General features: G+C 36.5%; 1 protein-coding gene across 1 annotated transcript; it reads left to right on the plus strand.

Annotated features, from left to right (window-relative positions):
- Nucleotides 1–11847: 11847 nt before the first annotated feature.
- Nucleotides 11848–15171, plus strand: LOC110112097 (transcription factor ICE1). Its single transcript, XM_020844191.2, has 4 exons — nucleotides 11848–13165; nucleotides 13776–14000; nucleotides 14576–14746; nucleotides 14835–15171. The coding sequence occupies exons 1-4, from the start codon at nucleotides 12050–12052 to the stop codon at nucleotides 14916–14918; spliced, it is 1596 nt and encodes a 531-aa protein (XP_020699850.1). The 5' UTR covers nucleotides 11848–12049; the 3' UTR covers nucleotides 14919–15171.
- The last annotated feature ends 2225 nt before the right edge of the window (nucleotides 15172–17396 follow it).

Here is a 17396-nt window from a genome sequence, read left to right on the forward strand (position 1 = left end):
ATAAATGACACAAATATTTTTATTTCTTCACTGTAGAGAAGATAAAGAGTATAAAAATCAAATGTTTGCAGATGGATGATCTATGCCCAAGAATAAGTCTTAATTTTTTCAAGAGAAATTTTAGAAAATTGATATTCACATATGGACAAATATACCCAACAATTGGGTTAAATCTTCATTTTATTCCAGAGAAAGCGATGATTTGTTAAGCTACTCATCGGTGATGCCAGTGGTTGCCGGTGTCAATAGATGATGGTCATGAGTGACGACGATATTTAGACAAGACAATTGATAAGTTGTGCGCTATGCATACTTAGTCTTAATTTTTTTAATTATATATCTATGTGCATGTGTGCCTACGTCTCTATAAATGCATCATAGGCTGGAGACATCAAGGAGAAGATGTTGATTGGAGATAAGATGAAGAAGTTGCAAATGAATAAGTGAAGACATGGCCTTATGGGCATATGAAGCATATGTAGAAGATAAATTGGTTTAGATAGTTGCAAATTTTTTTAATTTGGTTAATCAGTATACATATTTGCAAGCTTTTTGAATTTGGTTAATTAGGACAAAATGGTCTAGTTTGATAGATGACACAAAAAGAGTGAAAGATATATAGAAGATGATGAAGTGAACAGAGTGAAAGGGAAGCGAGTGTCAATAATTAGAGTGTAAGAGATGATGGTGGTCGAAAGTGTTGTGTTTAAACATTCGTGTTAACAATAAAAATCCTCGCACCAAAATGAGATATTTTTGACAATTAATGTTTTCTATATTGTATTAATATCTACTATTATGAAGAAGCATACCCTCTGCAACTCTTATCTAGTACAACTATAATTATTTCAGTTGTGTAATATATCATAATTTTTGTTCCTTCTACAAAATTTCATATAAAAAATTTAAATCTTTTGGTAAAAAGTTGCTTTAAGAATAAGTAAAAAAACTCATCCCAAACAAAGCATAAATCATATTAGATTTTCTTTAATAAATACTAATTGTGGATTATATTTTAAATTTAGTTGTTAAAATATCACAACAATAATTTCAACATTGCAATTTATTTAATTTTCAAGTAAAAAATCAATTTAAAAAATAAAAAAAATTATACTCAAATTAATATTGTTACACAATATCTTTCAAATATTTTAATATTATTTTAAAATCATGCAATTTGTGTCCTTGGCATTCTTTAAGTCCAATATTAATTTGAATTGCAAGTACAACATCTTTCAAATAATTGAAGAATGTAAGCCATAGAAAAGCCCAATGGGCCAATAGTTTAGGATCCAGGAGACCATAGCCTACAAAGCCCAAGATGTTGGATAAAGGAATTGAACAAACACTTCAAGATCTAAGGTGGAATAAATGAATTCAATAAAAGAAGAAATATATATGAATATGATGATAATTTTTTAAAAATAAATTACATTGTATAGAAGGCATATTTAAAAAATTAAGAAAATAACATAATAATTCCATTGTATTTTTCAAAATTTATCAAATTATTAAAATATATATAACAGTACTTGTTGAGCTCATCATAATATCAAATTATTAAATATATTCTTTTTTATTAATTTTAAATAATTTTATTCATATTATTTTAATCCTATAAATTTTCTTTCTATTCCTTTTACCCTAATTAATGGGTTTTTACTATTAAAGAAATAGATAAAAAATAAAAAATTGACATATTTCAAAATAATAAGTAATATGATTCAATTAGTATTTTTATAATACATATAATAAAATATACTATAATTTATTTGATTAATTTATAATATTACCAACAATCTATTATTTTATAAAATTATTTTCTTATAACTATCATCTTCTAATAAATTTAATCATTCATCACAAACTAAATAATGTGATTGATGTAGAATTAAGACTAAAACAAGCCATATTAATGATCTCCACTGTCAATTACATGCTTTCAATGGAGCTAACTGCCTTAGAATGTCAATTGAGAGAGAGAGAGAGAGAGAGAGAGAGAGAGAGAGAGTATAGGAAGAGAGAGAGAGAGTATAGGAAGAGAGAGAGAGAAGGAAGAGAGAGAGAGAGAGAGATAGAGAGAGAGAGAGAGAGTATAGGTGTGGGATGGGTGGGTGGGTCTTACACTCTTACTTAAGAATCAAATCTTCCTTTTATCTGCGGTGAATAAGAAAGGTATCACGAGATACTTGGCTTCCCATCCTGTCCAATTTATTCTTTGCCCTGCAATCCTACCATCTTTCTCTCTCTAGCACTCTCTCTCTCTCTAACTCTTTAATGTTTGTTTCTCTCTCTTCTATCATCTGACTTCTCTTTGCCATGAATAAGGATTGCTCATGACCTGGCCAGGACGTCTGTCTAAGATGGCTTATAGCCTCATCTGGAACTTTCTCTCTCATGCATGTACTTTGATTCATGGCTTCCCTTTTGAACAGGGAAACTACATACTTATAATTGTGATGTTGGAAGAGATTATTTTTATATAGAAATTTTGTTCTTTAGGTATCAGACAATTTATTTAGAATAGACACTTTGATTAAATTAAGTTATTTAATATTTTCTATAATTTCGTATGGATGTGATATATTTGTAGAATTTGTAAGTTGTTCATGTGGGGTTTGCATGTTTGTGAGAGTTGGCAACTTGTAGATTTGGAAAATTTAGGCTATGTATGAGATAGTTCTCTTATTATTTTTACAATAGCTTGAGAGAAGTAGGAGAGAACGAAGCAGGGAGATCGGAGAAGAGCGAAGCCAGAGAATGAGGAAGAGGAAAATGAATATTATTACATGTCTGAGAAGTATTACAATGCGGTATTAATAGACTAAGTACATGTAAAGATGTAAATTAAATACATGTAGGAACAGATCTTGATATGTCGTCTGATAGGGTCCCTCAAATTAATCATTCATGGATTGAATGGTTAATTTGCTTCTGAGTTCATTGAACCGTGATATGGTGAAAGGTTTGGTGAGAATGACTGCCACTTGATCCTTGGATGAAATGTGTGCGAGCTTGATCTCGGCGGCACCGATTTGTTGGCGAATGAAGTGGTAGTCGATCTCGATGTGCTTTGTTCGCGCATGGAAGAAGGATTTTTGTCAATAGCGATTGCAGATGTGTTGTCGCAGTGGATTGTAGTGGGGGATGGTTGAGGTAGATGCAGCTCCTGCGCAAGACGACGTAGCCATAGGACTTCCGAAGCGGCAGCGGAGAGCGATCGGTATTCTGCTTCAGTGGACGACTTGGCTATCGTGGGTTGCTTTTTCACGGTCCAGGAAATTAGATTCGGTCCAAGGAAAGTGCAAAATCCATAAATGGATTTCCGGTCTGAGGCATCGGATGCCCAGTCTGCATCCGAGTAGGAATGGAGATCCAAGTTGCCAGTGGTGATGGGTAGATCGTAGGAGAGTGTGCCATTGATGTACCAGAGAAGTCGTTTGAGAGCTTTGAAATCCTGTTCTGTTGGACTTTGCATATGTTGACATACCCGATTTGTCGCATAGGCAATGTATGGCCGTGTAATCGACAAATATTATAGCGATCCGGCTAACCAGCGGTAGAGTGATGGATCTGATCGGCTGAACGTGAAGCCTTTGGTCTGAAGAAAACTTGTAAGCTTTTGAAACCATTGCCTAGGCGCCTGGTTTAATCCGTATAGTGATTTATGCAGTTTGCATACGGCAGTTGGATTTTGTGGATCGACGAACCCGGAAGGCTGCCGCATGTAAACTTCGTCCGTTAGATCGCCGTGTAGAAAAGCGTTTGAAATGTCTAATTGGTGCATCGGCCATTGACGATTTAGAGCGAGGGTAATCAGAAGACGAATCGTGGGCATCTTGGCGACGGGGCTGAAAAACTCGTTGTAATTGATGCCAAATTGTTGATTGTATCCGAGAGCAACTAGCCTTGCCTTATACCTATCCACTTGACCGGAGAGCAGAAGTTTGGTCTTAAACGTCCATTTGCAGCCGAGGACCAGTTTGTTGGGTGGTGGTGAGACTAGGGACCAAGTTTCTTGTTGTTTGAGAGCGTCAAATTCTGCAACCATTGCTTTGTGCCAGTGTTCTGATTTTAAAGCTTGACTGTACGTGGTGGGTGTGTCAGAGGGAGTGGTATGGGTAAGAAGGTTGAGGATCTGTCTTGGTTTGCTTATTCCCGATTTCAAATGGGTGGTCATAGGGTGGCAAGGTCGCGGGATGGGAGCAGAAGGCGGTGAGTCTGTATGTTGAGAAGTGTCAGGAGCGGAGTCATGGGTTATAGGATCATTCTGAAGGCATGTAGTGTTGATGTTGGCTGAGGTGTTGAGAGGGTGTTGAGCCGTGTTGTTAACCGTGTGCTGAGAGGAGATGGATGATGGAATAAGAAGGGAAGGAGGCATGATGAGAGGTGTAGAGCTTACAGAATGAGGGTCCCTTGGTTTAGTGGTCTTGAAAGGAAACTGTCGTTCGTGAAAGACCACATGCCTAGAAGTGTAGATTTTGCCGGAATCAACATCGTAGCATCTGTACCCTTTGTGAGTGTGCGAGTAGCCAATGAATGCGCAGGCCTGCGAGCGTGGAGATAGTTTATCCGGAGCATATGGTCTGAGTCAGGGGTAGCAAAGGCAACTGAAGGTCCTTAGATGAGCGTAGGTCGGCGGGTTTCCGTGTAGCCATTGATAATGGATTTGGTTTGAGATGGCTTTAGATGGGAGTTGATTTATTAGGTAGTTGGCGGTACAGATTGCTTCTGCCCAGAATTTATGGGGAAACCGGCTTCTTGGAGTAAGGCGCGGGTGAGATCAAGGAGGTGTCGATGCTTGCGTTCAGCAAGACCTTTTTGCTCGGGTGTGTGTGGGCAGGATAGTTGCTGAATTATGTCGTTATCTTGAAGAAAATTTTTAAACGCATGGCTAGTGAATTCGCCACCGCCGTCTGAACGAATAACGCGAGGGGTGGTATGATGTTGAGTGCGAATTAAGTTACAGAGGTTTTTGAATTTAGAGAGAGCTTCTTGTTTTGTGTAAAGAAAGTATATCTAGGTGTAGCGCGTATAATCGTCAATGAAGATAATGTAGTAGTGGTACCCATCGAGAGAGGCTTGCGAAACCGGACCCCAGACGTTCGTATGAATTAATTCAAAAGGAGCCTTAGTAACTGAAATGCTTTTATTGAAAGTTAATTTGTGGCTTTTCGCCTGATTACAGGAGTCACAAATAAAAGAAGAAGATACATTTGAAATATCCGGATGATTGTGAGCAAGAACAGAGAGGGTATCCTTGTTCGGGCGACCGAGGCGGGAATGCCAAACGTGCGGGGAGGTAGTGGTAGAGGTAAGAGCGGTATGGCTTGTGGCCGGAGGGATGCTAATGCTGTATAAGCCGTTACGAAGTTGACCATGTAGAAGAGACTGTTGGTCCCGAAGATCCTTCACAAGAAAGCCGTTAGCATCGAAAGTAATCGAAATAGAGTTTTCAGTCGTTAGTTTAGAGATGGAGATGAGATTATGAGTAGCGACGGAACATCTAAGAGTTTGCGAAGAATAAGCTTACGAGACGTTTCGGAAGAGGAAGCAGGCCTTGTCCGGAGTGATGAATCGGGAGTGTTGATCCGTTTGCGGTGGATACCATGTCAGATCCTTGGTATCCTTGCGGGTAGTAGAGCTGGGAAGCGTCCGGAGTGAGATGAGCTGAAGCCCCAGTGTCAAGAACCCAGTCTTGACTAACTGAAGTGGTGGGTGTGGCAAGAAGAGCCCGAGGTTGTCTGGTGTCAGTTGGTGCATATTTAAAATTGCACATATGCCAACAATTCAGCGCAACGTGATCGGGTTTGCCACAGATCTGACAGGTTGGCCGGGAATTGTTTGACGTAGCGGGCAGGGTGGATTGAGCTGCTGTCGGTTGTTGCGGGTTCTTGATTTTGCCGAATCTTTTGGTGTTGTTACGACCGCGATAATTCGACGAGGGGTTAACATAGAGAGCCGTGGCCGCTGAGTTTTGGTTAGTATCTTGAATTAGTTCTTGTTGCAAGTGAATTTCTTCATTGCATAAGAGTGAGTAGAAGGTGTCAAGGTCAATCGGAAGTAAAGAGTTATGAATCGTGGATTTAAAAGAATTGAAGGTGGGAGGGAGGCCATTTAATATATGTAGCATCACGTCTTCGGGGTCGATTTTTGAGCCAGATGCGGATATATTATCCACAATTGTTTTGATTCTTGTGAGGTATTGTTGTATCGGCATGTCTTTCATTTGAACCCGCTACGTAGAGCTCGTTCTTGGGCTGAATCACCCGCGAACGACTGATCGGTTGAAGTCGGCGTTCAAGAATCGTCCATGCTTCATTGGCAGACGTAGCGGTGATGATATACGGAAGAATGGACTGAGAGACGGTGGAGAATAGTGCGGAGAGCAGATTGCTGTCAATGAGGCGCCAGGTTGCGTAGGCGGCGGAGGAGGTGTCCAGCGGAGCGAGAGTTGTACTGGTAAGATGTCCGGCGTGCCCGTTTGCTGTAAATTGCTGGAGGAGTTGAACCCGCCAAATGGAGTAGTTGTCCGTCGTTAGGGGGTGAGGGGCTAGAATCTTGATGTTGGACACAAGAAACTTCAGTGGTTGGGGAATGTGGCTAGCGGTAGAGGAATCGGTTGTTTGATCGGAGGAGGAGGAGGAAATGGGGAAGGCTTCGACAGCATCTAGGTCCCCCATTGGCTCTGATACCATGAGAGAAGTAGGAGAGAACGAAGCAGGGAGATCGGAGAAGAGCGAAGCCAGAGAATGACGAAGAGGAAAATGAATATTATTACATGTATGAGAAGTATTACAATGCGGTATTAATAGACTAAGTATAGGTAAAAATGTAAATTAAATACATGTAGGTACAGATCTTGATATGTCGTCTGATATAGCTTTCTAGAACAAAGTAGAAAAAAATAGTGATAAAAAATTATCCCAAACGAAGCTTTATTCTTTGATCTATCCTTATTCTTCACAATCATATTTGTTTTGGCTTCTTTGTTGTGCAAATGCATATACTTGTAAATGTATTGGCTAAGATCTAGCTCTTAATTACCCCATCTTCAGTTGATCTACACCTAACTATGGAGAGATTATTATGTGAGGAGTCCGGACGCAGAGAACCATTCGGTATTGTGATTGTGAAAAATAAAAGTGCAATTATTGTTCGTCATATTACGCTTTTACTGCACTTCACTTTATTTTTACTGTTCACAGTCACAAAATCGAGATTCTCTGCCTTCGGACTTTGCATGTAATAATCTCCTCTAACTCTGGAGAGATTATTATATGCGGAGTACGGACTTAGAGAAACGTTCAGTTTATTGACTGTGAACAATAAAAGTGAAGTTATTGTTCACCATTGTGCTTTTATAACATTTCAGTATGCTTTTACTATTCACAATCACAAAATCGAGATTTTCTGCCTTTGGACTTTGCATGTAATAATTTCCTCTAACTCTGAGCTATTCTAACATTGAAAGATCATCCACCTTCATTATTAATTAGAGTTAAAGTATTTTTTTTTTATTGAAGATCTAATATTTGTTTAGTCCAAAAAAGTCGAATCTATCTAGCTCAATTTTTTTCTTTTGTTTAGCCTTAATGATCCTAATTTTACTTCAAAAATTGTGCTTAATATCAGAAATTATTGTGACTAAAAATTATTAGTATATATGACTATGATTTATTTTTGAAGATAATTTAAAATTTAGCTTAGAGCTGGTACGAGCTAGAAAATTTGCACCGGTAGAGTAAGAGGGTTTTTATACATATCTTAGATTTGTATGAAGATTCGATACACAAATAAATAAATGAGTAAAATATGTATGCGATATTAGAGTTTTTTGTATAAAAAATCTAGAAAGGGGAAAAATAAAGGGGCTTGACTCAACTGAAATTATTCGACTATGTGAGTCTTCGTTACACATATTTTCTTTTTCGGCAAGATTATAAGAGTTTGAAGAATTGGCAGTAAAAAATATATATATGACAAAGTCTCTTTGGATGTTTGTGCTTGAGGGACAACATTTTGACAATATTGGTTGGGAAACAACTGTTTGAGTACTACGGCGATTGCGTGGTGGGATTTGGACAACAATCGACTGATGAAAGTCTAACGGCGATGATTAGGCGGTGGTCCAACGACATCGGTCATGTGGTGATGCTATGAGATTATTCAAACCTTTGAGCTCTCTTGAATCTCTAGTCAAGGGTCCCTCCATTTAAAGAGCGTTAGCTTATTTATATATTTTTTAGAGTGACAAGCTCCATAGATATGGTGAAAATTCATAACATCCCACTAAACGAAATGTACTAATTCCCTTCATGCATCATAAATCATTTGCCAGTACCTTAATGATATCAGAACTGAGCGACCTTAGACTCATTAGATCGACTTGTCGAGACACTTGATTTTACAATATATAAGCAGATCAAATTCATTTGTCCCTCCACTTAATATTATAAAATATTCAACTATGCTTCGAGTTCTTGATCTAGACTTAACTAGACTCGAATCAGAGCATTTTTAGTGTCGTTAAGTTTGTCTTATCCAACTGATCAATCAGTCTAACTAAAAGTCGGTTGAAATTAAAGTTCAAATGATCATAATTTTTTTTTTAGAATCTTCCAATTTAAGATTAGTGCATGATCAACTTGATTTTTTTTAATTACTTATGAAAAAACAATTAATTTCTAACACCAAAATACTGTGAAAGGTGAGATAATTGAATATTGAATGCTTCCAACTCAAAAGAAATCATTATCTTTTGACTTTTTCCCATTTTGAACCATTTTAACCACTGTTAGAATTTTATTTTGATTGTCATTTATTCTCAGCATTGGTAGTCTTTATGACACTCACATGAAGCATGAGGGAGCACTGTCCTTAGAACATTTTTGTGGGGAATTTGCTGTTTTCCTCTCTCTCTCCTATCCTCATTCTAATTTTCATAGCAGAATCCAAACTGAATTGCACTTGATCATGATAATTTTTTATTATTTTATGCTCAATATAATATAAAATTCATTAATTAAATTTCAAATGTGGGAAAATAATTTATTGCTTGTTTTTATGAGAGTTTATATTCTTATTATATTTTGGTTTCGTTTGAGATAGTTTTTCGTTGTTTTCAAAAAATCTTTGTAGTATAAAATAGCTGATATATGACACTGTAAGAAAGCTGTTCGAAACGAAGGCTTCGATTGGGGACAACTTTCTTATTATTCTCTAAAGTAGCTTTTTAGTACAAATTTTTTTTTTGACTTGAAATTTTTATACTAGAAACTATTTTAGAAAAAAATAAAAAAATTGTCCCAAACGAAACAAAAATATTAATTTTGGAGTATTGAAGTTATGATATTTTTTGAAAGTATTCGGTTTTAAAATGGAAATTAATTATGGATTTCTTTGTGTGAAAAGAAAATTAGTAATGGCCAAATTAAGGAGCACATCAAAATAGATTTTTTTTAAAAAAAAGATAAAAATTATTGATATTTAGAAGAAAACAATGGCACAAGGAATGATTTTTATATTGGTATATAACATTGATTTTAGAGTATTAATTTTTAACATAAATTGTATTAAATAAATTTAATGAATTTTTTTTTCTAAGAAAATATTTTTGATTTGAACATAATAATTTGATTTCGGGTTTTGAATGAGAAAAAGCAAAATAGAAAAAGGCTTCTTTTTTATTTTATAAAAAATGATTTTTTTTCTATTCTAAAATGAGAGAAAATTTGAAGAGAAAGAAATTCTCTTATTGAAATTAGTCTATCAAAAATGTTTGTTTTTTTTTTTTTTTTGTGATTTAAGAACTACAATTTTTTTTTTATTTAAGATAATTTCTGTCACTTCAGATTATTGGTATTTAACAGTAATATATAGTAAGAAAATCAGCTAAAATTTTTAATAGATTGTTTGCTGTAAATTTTTGAAAAATTTCCCAATTAATTTCTCATTGGATGAATGAGATAACAATAGAAAAACCTGTCTGTAAATCAATCATTAAAAAAAATTTACATTGAAATATTATTAAATAAATGAGACTATATTATTAAAAAAAAGAAATAAATCATTTTACACTGAAAATAAATGCAAGAGTGGATGTGGGTCAAAAATATTAAAAACAATGAATTTATACATAAAAAAATATGCACATTAATTATTTTTCCTATGTAACTCGCTCTGAATTTTATATATATATATATATATGAATTTTTGAATATATATTATTTTTGACAAGCTAACTCTAAATTATTTTTGTCAATAATCTTATCACTAGATTTAGGTTTCGCTTTGGACAGCTTTTGGCCAATACCTTTTTTTTTAGGGGTGTCAATTATTGAAATGACCTGACAATCTGTCCCAGAAGATCCGATTTAGGGTTGACCAGTTTAACAAATGGGTTAGGTTCGAGTTTTAAATTTTGACCCGTTTAAAAAATGGGTAAGATCGGGTCAACATAGTACTCGAAAATTGACACGGGATTGACCCAGCTGCGAAGTGCCAACCGGCCTCACGGCCTTCGCATCGTTGCATCTGCGCATTTCACCGCGGCACTTCGTAGTCTCGCCCTAACCCAGTATCCCCCTGTATTGAACATTCGAACTGCAGAGCTGCACCGATCGTAGTCACCCTCGTGTTGCATGGTCGTAGCTGCAGTCTCTCCCTAGCCCTCGCCGCCTCACATGGTCGCATTCGCACCACGTAGTTGGGCTAGTCATTGGTCTCGTCCTTGCTCTCGAGTCGAACTGCGGAGCCGCACCGTGCTTAAAGCCTTGCAGGCACGCTGCAAGCTCACACATGTGTGCAACTCTCGCCCTCGGTCGAATCGCGCTCGAATCACGATTTCCATATCACATTCTTAGGCTCGTGGGTCGTGACGGGTCAACCTGATAACCCACACAGGTCGGGTTTGGTTTGACAACCCTGATCCGTTTGCAAAACCAGGTCAGGTTAGTGTCAACCCGTTTACGACCATGTCAAGTCGGGTTCAACCCAAACCTGACCCGTTTACTCGAATCGATGCCCCTACTTTTTTATGCTTTCTAAAAATTTGGCACTAAGAAGTTGCTGTAAAAATACTATGGCAAATGAATGGACAGCTTTCTTAGTACTTTTAAAACAGTTTTTAGAGCAAACAAAATTTTAAATTAAAAAATTTGGTATTTGAAAGCAGTTTTATAAAGCAATAAGAAAGTGATCTCAAACGAAGCCTTAGTCTAAATTACTACTGATTATTTTTCTTCATCTCTTGATCGTTCGAAATAATTGACGAAATAATTTAAAGTTTGGTAATAATCTAAAATCATATGAGAAAATTTTAGTATATTTATTACCATTGGTTTGGTAGAAACTAAAAATTATCAAAGAATATAAAGGGGATGCTTATTTATTTAAAAATAATAAAATATGTCTCTAAAGTTGCACATATTAAGGAGAGTTTAGGTCTCATCCTAAAATTTAAAAATGATTTTCTAATATTTATTATTTTTCTATAAATAAAGTATGCTTTTATGCCATTTGAACACTATATATTTTACATAATAAATGAGAAATTAGTTAAAATATAATTAATATTTAACTAATTTGTGAATAATTTTTCCAAAAAATGGAATATTTTTTTTGGGAAAAATATTTTAAAAATGGCATATAATCAATTTAAAAATGAAAAGTAAAAGAAAAAATTGCATCATCTAAAGAGATTATTTACAAATTTACAGTCCCAGTAATTGTTCATTTACAGAACTGTGGACTGGTGGATTTACCGACACGTCAGGTCCCGAGCAGGACGTTCAAAAAACTCATCCCTTTCCCTCTATCTCTCTCCTCTCTGCTCTCTGCTCTCTCCTCTCTCTCTCCTCTCTGCTCTCTGCTCTCTCCTCTCTCTCTCCTCTCTCTCTCCTCTCTCATCCTTCCCTAACCAGACGCTGACAGCGGAAGCCTAACGCTTACCAGTGCTCAAATAAGCAACAAAGGAGCATCCTTTACTCTATCCTATTATCATCTGGCTCTCTCTTTCTCCTTTTCTCTCTCTGGAACAGAGGAAACGATGCTGTCGAGGCTTAGTGGCGCGGTTTGGAGGGAGGGAGAAGGGGCGGAGGAGGAAGAGGACACCGCTTCTTGGACAAGAGCGGCCACTTGCGGCGGTGGGATGGGGGAAGGCAGGGACGACATGGCGCTTCCGTGCCTCAAGTCCATTCTCGAGGACGACTGGTACGTAGCAGCAACCTCGGGTAGCGGCGGGAACGTCGGTGGGAGCTCAGTAAACCAGGGTTTTGCTGGAATGAACCCACCGGATTCTTCTCTCCTCCTCCCGCCGCAGGTCGATTCGTCCTGCTCCCCTTCCTCCGTGTTTGCACTCGACCCTTCCGCTCACCAGGCCTTCTTTCCCCACAAACCCGCTCTTTCCTCTTTTCTATCCGCTGTGTGCTCCAACCCGTATGACGCCGGCTTCGATTTTGTCTCGGATAACCCGACCTTCCTTCCTCCGGTGAATCCTAACGCCGCCACCTCCGGCTTTGGCGGTGGAATGTTGGGCTTCCCTAACGTGCAGATTAATAGCCAAGATTTATTGCCTATGGCCGGAAGCTCCTCTTTGCTAAACCCCATGGCCTTCGATTCTTTTGAAAATTCGCCCTTTTTGAGTAGGGGAAAGGTTTTAAGGCCTCTGGAGATCTTCCCACCAGTAGGCGCTCAGCCCACTCTTTTCCAGAAACGGGCTGCGGCGGCCCTGCGCCAAAATTCAAGCAGTATGGGAGGTGATAAAGGCATGTGTTTGGGGCTTTTGGGCATGGAAGCTACCGGTCAGTTGAGGAGCTCTTGGGATGGCGAGCTTGAGAAGAGGAGGAGAATAAACGACGACGATGAGCTTGATGATGCCAGCATTGATGGCTCTGGCTTAAATTATGATTCTGAGGATATCTGCGAAGTTGCCGAAACTGTAAAGGTCGATGATGAGAAGAATGATGGCATAGGAGCAGCATCCGGCGGCGGCGGAGGAGTTGGCAATGTTTCCATTACTAATAGCAGTCTAACTGGTGGTGGAGAGCTCAAAGGCCGGAGAAAGGGTCTTCCTGCAAAGAATTTGATGGCCGAGAGGAGGAGGAGGAAGAAGCTCAATGATAGGCTTTACATGCTAAGATCTGTTGTTCCAAAGATCAGCAAGGTGAGAACTTTCATCTCCTCCATTTCATTTTAGTTGCTTCTTAGTGAATTTCTTGCAATTAGTGCCATATTTTTCACTGCTCGTTAAGATATTTAGACAGAGAGGCCCATGTTACTTAAACATACCTTTTGTGGTCATCATGGATGAATGTGATCGGCATTGATGTTCTGCTCTTTGGTCCCCTTGTAAATGGACAATTCACCCTTGTCCTTGTATGAATTGGGCCAATTATTTATATCATTTTACTGGTGAGAACTATTGGCCGTGGGTTTTTTCTAAAATATTTGAAACTTTTGACGCACCTTTTGTAGATATCATGGTTAATAATTGATGTATAATTTATTGATTTTCTGGTAGAAAATCTCTCTTCACAAACAGGTTTTGGGCTTGAATTGCAAGCTCGATGCTTGCTATATTCATTCAAGTTTTCTTCATCCTTTTGTTTTTTTGGTTTTCTTGATTGTTGGAGTTTTCACCTCCATTATTTTGGTTTTTGTAATTGTTACAGGCTTGACAAAGATGTTGATAATTGATTTTTCTGTACATTATAGAGAAGTGGTGCTGAGAAAATTTATTTATTTATTTTGTTTTTTTGTTGTTGTTGAGATAGATGGATAGAGCTTCCATTCTTGGTGATGCAATTGAGTACTTGAAGGAGCTTTTACAGAGAATCAATGACCTTCATAATGAACTTGAGTCCACGAATTCTTCGATGCCCACCTCTAGCACATCGAGCTTTCACCCTTTAACGCCGACACCGCCAACTCTTCCGTGTCGAATCAAGGAGGAGCTTTGCCCAAGCTCATTACCGAGCCCGAATGGTCAACCAGCAAGGGTTAGATTTCAATAAGCTAAAACCTTCAATTACACTCCCACTTTCATTTTTTGTTTTGATTTTTTGCTTATTTGATCAGTTTGCTTTATATGAAATAGCATGTTTGTTTCATATCATTAGTTTGATCAACTCTTGACAAGTTTCATTCTTTTGTTCTTGTCCAAAATTTAAACTTTTTAAATATGAAATGTTATTTACTAAAATAATTTGAAACTGTTATTATGATTTACAGTTACTTATATGATCTGAGTCATATCCAAAGTAGGTTGAACTTTTATGATGTTGGTGAAAGTTATTACATGCTTACATCATTTATTTCTTTTCATGTCAGTCCTTGCATGAAATTTAAAATCCGCGGATTCTCACAAATCTTAATATTATGAAGGTCTGATTTTTTAAGAGGACACAATGGAGAAAAATGATTCATGTAGCCGACCCCATCTAGTGGGACGAAGGCTTGATGTTGTTGTTGTTATAGCTATAAAAATCAAAACCAGCAACAGTCAGCTTTATGTAGTATCTGAAGTATATTATCAATATATGATTCTGATTATTTGAATAATCTTCTTACTCAGGTAGAAGTAAGGCTAAGGGAAGGCAGAGCTGTAAACATACACATGTTTTGCGCCCGTCGACCGGGTTTACTCCTCTCAACAATGAGAGCTCTTGATGGCCTTGGCCTTGACATCCAGCAAGCAGTCATAAGCTGCTTCAATGGCTTTGCCCTCGATGTTTTTCGGGCCGAGGTAAAATCTTTCTTTCTTTCCAGTTTCCATTCCTATCAAGCAGAAGGAATTGTTTCCTTGCTGATAATAATGTATTCTCTTTTGCCAGCAATCAAAGGATGGACCTGGTGTTCTGCCAGAAGAAATCAAAGAAGTTCTCTTGCATTCTGCAGGCTTCCAAAATGCACTGTGATGTTGAATTATAATCACATAAATGCTTCATCTGCCACTTGCCTGATTGATTGTGTTGTCAATGGCTACACTATCCTTCTACTTGGCATGAGTAGGAAATTTCATTCTATCTCTTATTATTCTGAAAATAAAATGTTTCCTGTTAAAGTTCAGTTTAAGAAACTTTAGTTACTGCACTAATCAACTTTTCTGTAATTTGTTTTCTTGTACCTTTTGCATCTCAATGTAGTCTACCCTGCAGTTAAATTGTCTAATTTGCTTTTTTTTTAGTCTTTGCTTTTCTGCCTTAGGCTTCATTTGGGACAGCTTTCTTAGGCTTATTTGGGACAGTTTTCTTGCTGCTTGTTAAAGCAGCTTTCTAGTTCAATAATTAAAAATTTTGTACTAGAAAATTGTTTTAAGAAACAACAAGAATGCCGTCCCAAATGAAGTCTTAATGCTGCTGCTTGAAGCAGCTTTCTAAAAAGCTGCTTCAAAAAGTAGTAAGAAAGCCGTCCTAAATGATCTAATAGGTGATTATTGAATTTTGGGAGATTTAAGTGTAGATATTATTAAGCTAACAATTTAATTGTTTAAATGAATTATGAATTTAGCAAATTTTTTACAATAAAAGTTGATTCTTTTCTTGTTTTTTATATTTGAATTGATATGGAATAAACATAAAGCTCAAATTTTGATTAAATTTGTCATATTTGAAATAATTATTTGTTGTCTTGGAGTGGTTTAACTTATTAAAGTGTTGAAATTATTCATAGAAGACTTTCTTCTCTTGTCCATCTCTAAACTTTTGGAAGCTTAAGAGCTTGTCTTCTTCTTCTTGGCATATAACAGAATGATTAAAATGAAACTTTGACATATAACTAATAACCAAAAAATATAACAAAATTTTCAAAAGATAAATATAATTAATTAAATTACAGATTATATTATATTTATGTCAAAATAAAATTTAAAAATATAAATCTCATCTCTTAATTTACAGAAATGCTCTGTAGAAGAAGATAAAATTTAACGATTTCCTCATCTAATAAATGTATATTCCAATTGTTTTTGCCTGATAAATTTGCAAACTCATTATTACTTCTTCCTTTACAATGAAATGCAAATATTTTCAGTCAAGAATCTTTTCTGAGCTCTGCTGTATTTGACAGACACACTGACTGTCTGAAATGATCAAGCTCCTACTGTTCATAGCCTTGTCTCTTTCTATTGTTTTTTTTTTTTAATATTTAGGTTAATTAAGATAAATTAATTAGTTGATAATTAAAGCTCTTAATTAAGAGATCAATGTGAGCTGCATATCTTTTCTATTGTTGGATTCCAAAATGAAAACTGAAACTGTTCATTACCATTGGGATTATTGATATTGTGATGGTTTTGTAGATATGAAGGCTTAGAAATTGCTACTGAGAATGAGGATATGTATGACAAGTCTGATTAAACTTGATTTAGAGAATAGTTAGATTAGTAAATTGATCTTAGCGCTTCTCCATTTTTTAACATAAAAAAAATAATATTATGTGTATATTTTTTCTATTTTTTTATAAATATATTTGGGATCAAATTTTTATAATTTAATCATTTTAAATTAATTTTCTAATTTTTCAAAAAAAAAAGTTTGAAAATTCGGCTGAAATTCGAGTTTGGGTGGAGTTGGTTGCAGACGGCAAATAGTTATTTCATGTTTGGTGACATATCCTTAATCAAGCCTAAAAGATAAAATAGGGTTATATCAAATCGAGCATCATACATGATTAGGGCTTCTTCCAAAAGCAAGATCATCTACAACATCACCCACTCAACAAAACTAAAATAATCGATGGAAGAAAACATGATTCTATTATTTGATAAACATAAGGGAAAATATAAAAGAGAGGGAGGAGAGAAGGGACGATAAATGAGCTTACTATTGAAGGAGAAGAGGAAGATTATGAAGAAGATGCTTGTTGATTTTTAGTTTGGCAGCTGCGAGAGGGAGGAGGGCTTTCGGTGGCTACGAGCTAGGAAACAAAAGAGTAAAAATAATGCCCTAAGTTGCCTATTGGGTTTAACTAGAGAGAGGGAAGTCGGCAGGGGCGGGATGATTTCAAAATGGAAGAGAAATAATGCGATTTGCGTGATTGGAGAGAGAGAATCGCGGCTTTTAGCCACTCGGGTTGCTCTTGTGTCGAAAAGGCGAAGGAGGAGCGTGAGGGAGAAATACCGGACCGGTTCGACCTGATTTGATCTATAACAGATATAATGATAGCACTGCTTACACTGATTGGTTGGTTGAGGCTATGCTACCCAAGCTTAAGCTCTTGTGTTGAAGAGCATGTGCTTTCTTTTAATTGTTATTAATATTTTGTTTGAGGCAATTTAAGCTTTTTTATATTTGTCTTCAAAAGCCTCTTTTTGAGCCATAGTTACAAATATATTTTTTTTAAGGTAAAAGTTTAACGTAGCATAAATATAGCTGTCTTTAATTTTTTTACTAATT

Source organism: Dendrobium catenatum, unplaced genomic scaffold (genome assembly GCF_001605985.2).
Source record: "Dendrobium catenatum unplaced genomic scaffold, ASM160598v2 fragScaff_scaffold_1507, whole genome shotgun sequence".
Classification (NCBI taxonomy): Eukaryota; Viridiplantae; Streptophyta; class Magnoliopsida; order Asparagales; family Orchidaceae; genus Dendrobium; species Dendrobium catenatum.

What these genes read in the sequence shown, in the direction of transcription:
- LOC110112097 (XM_020844191.2), top strand. Translation starts at nt 12,050, where the DNA reads ATGCTGTCGAGGCTTAGTGGCGCGGTTTGGAGGGAGGGAGAAGGGGCG. An exon ending in TTGTTCCAAAGATCAGCAAG is followed by an intron (nt 13,166 to 13,775) that starts GTGAGAACTTTC and finishes TTGTTGAGATAG; the next exon opens with ATGGATAGAGCTTCCATTCT. An exon ending in TCGATGTTTTTCGGGCCGAG is followed by an intron (nt 14,747 to 14,834) that starts GTAAAATCTTTC and finishes CTCTTTTGCCAG; the next exon opens with CAATCAAAGGATGGACCTGG.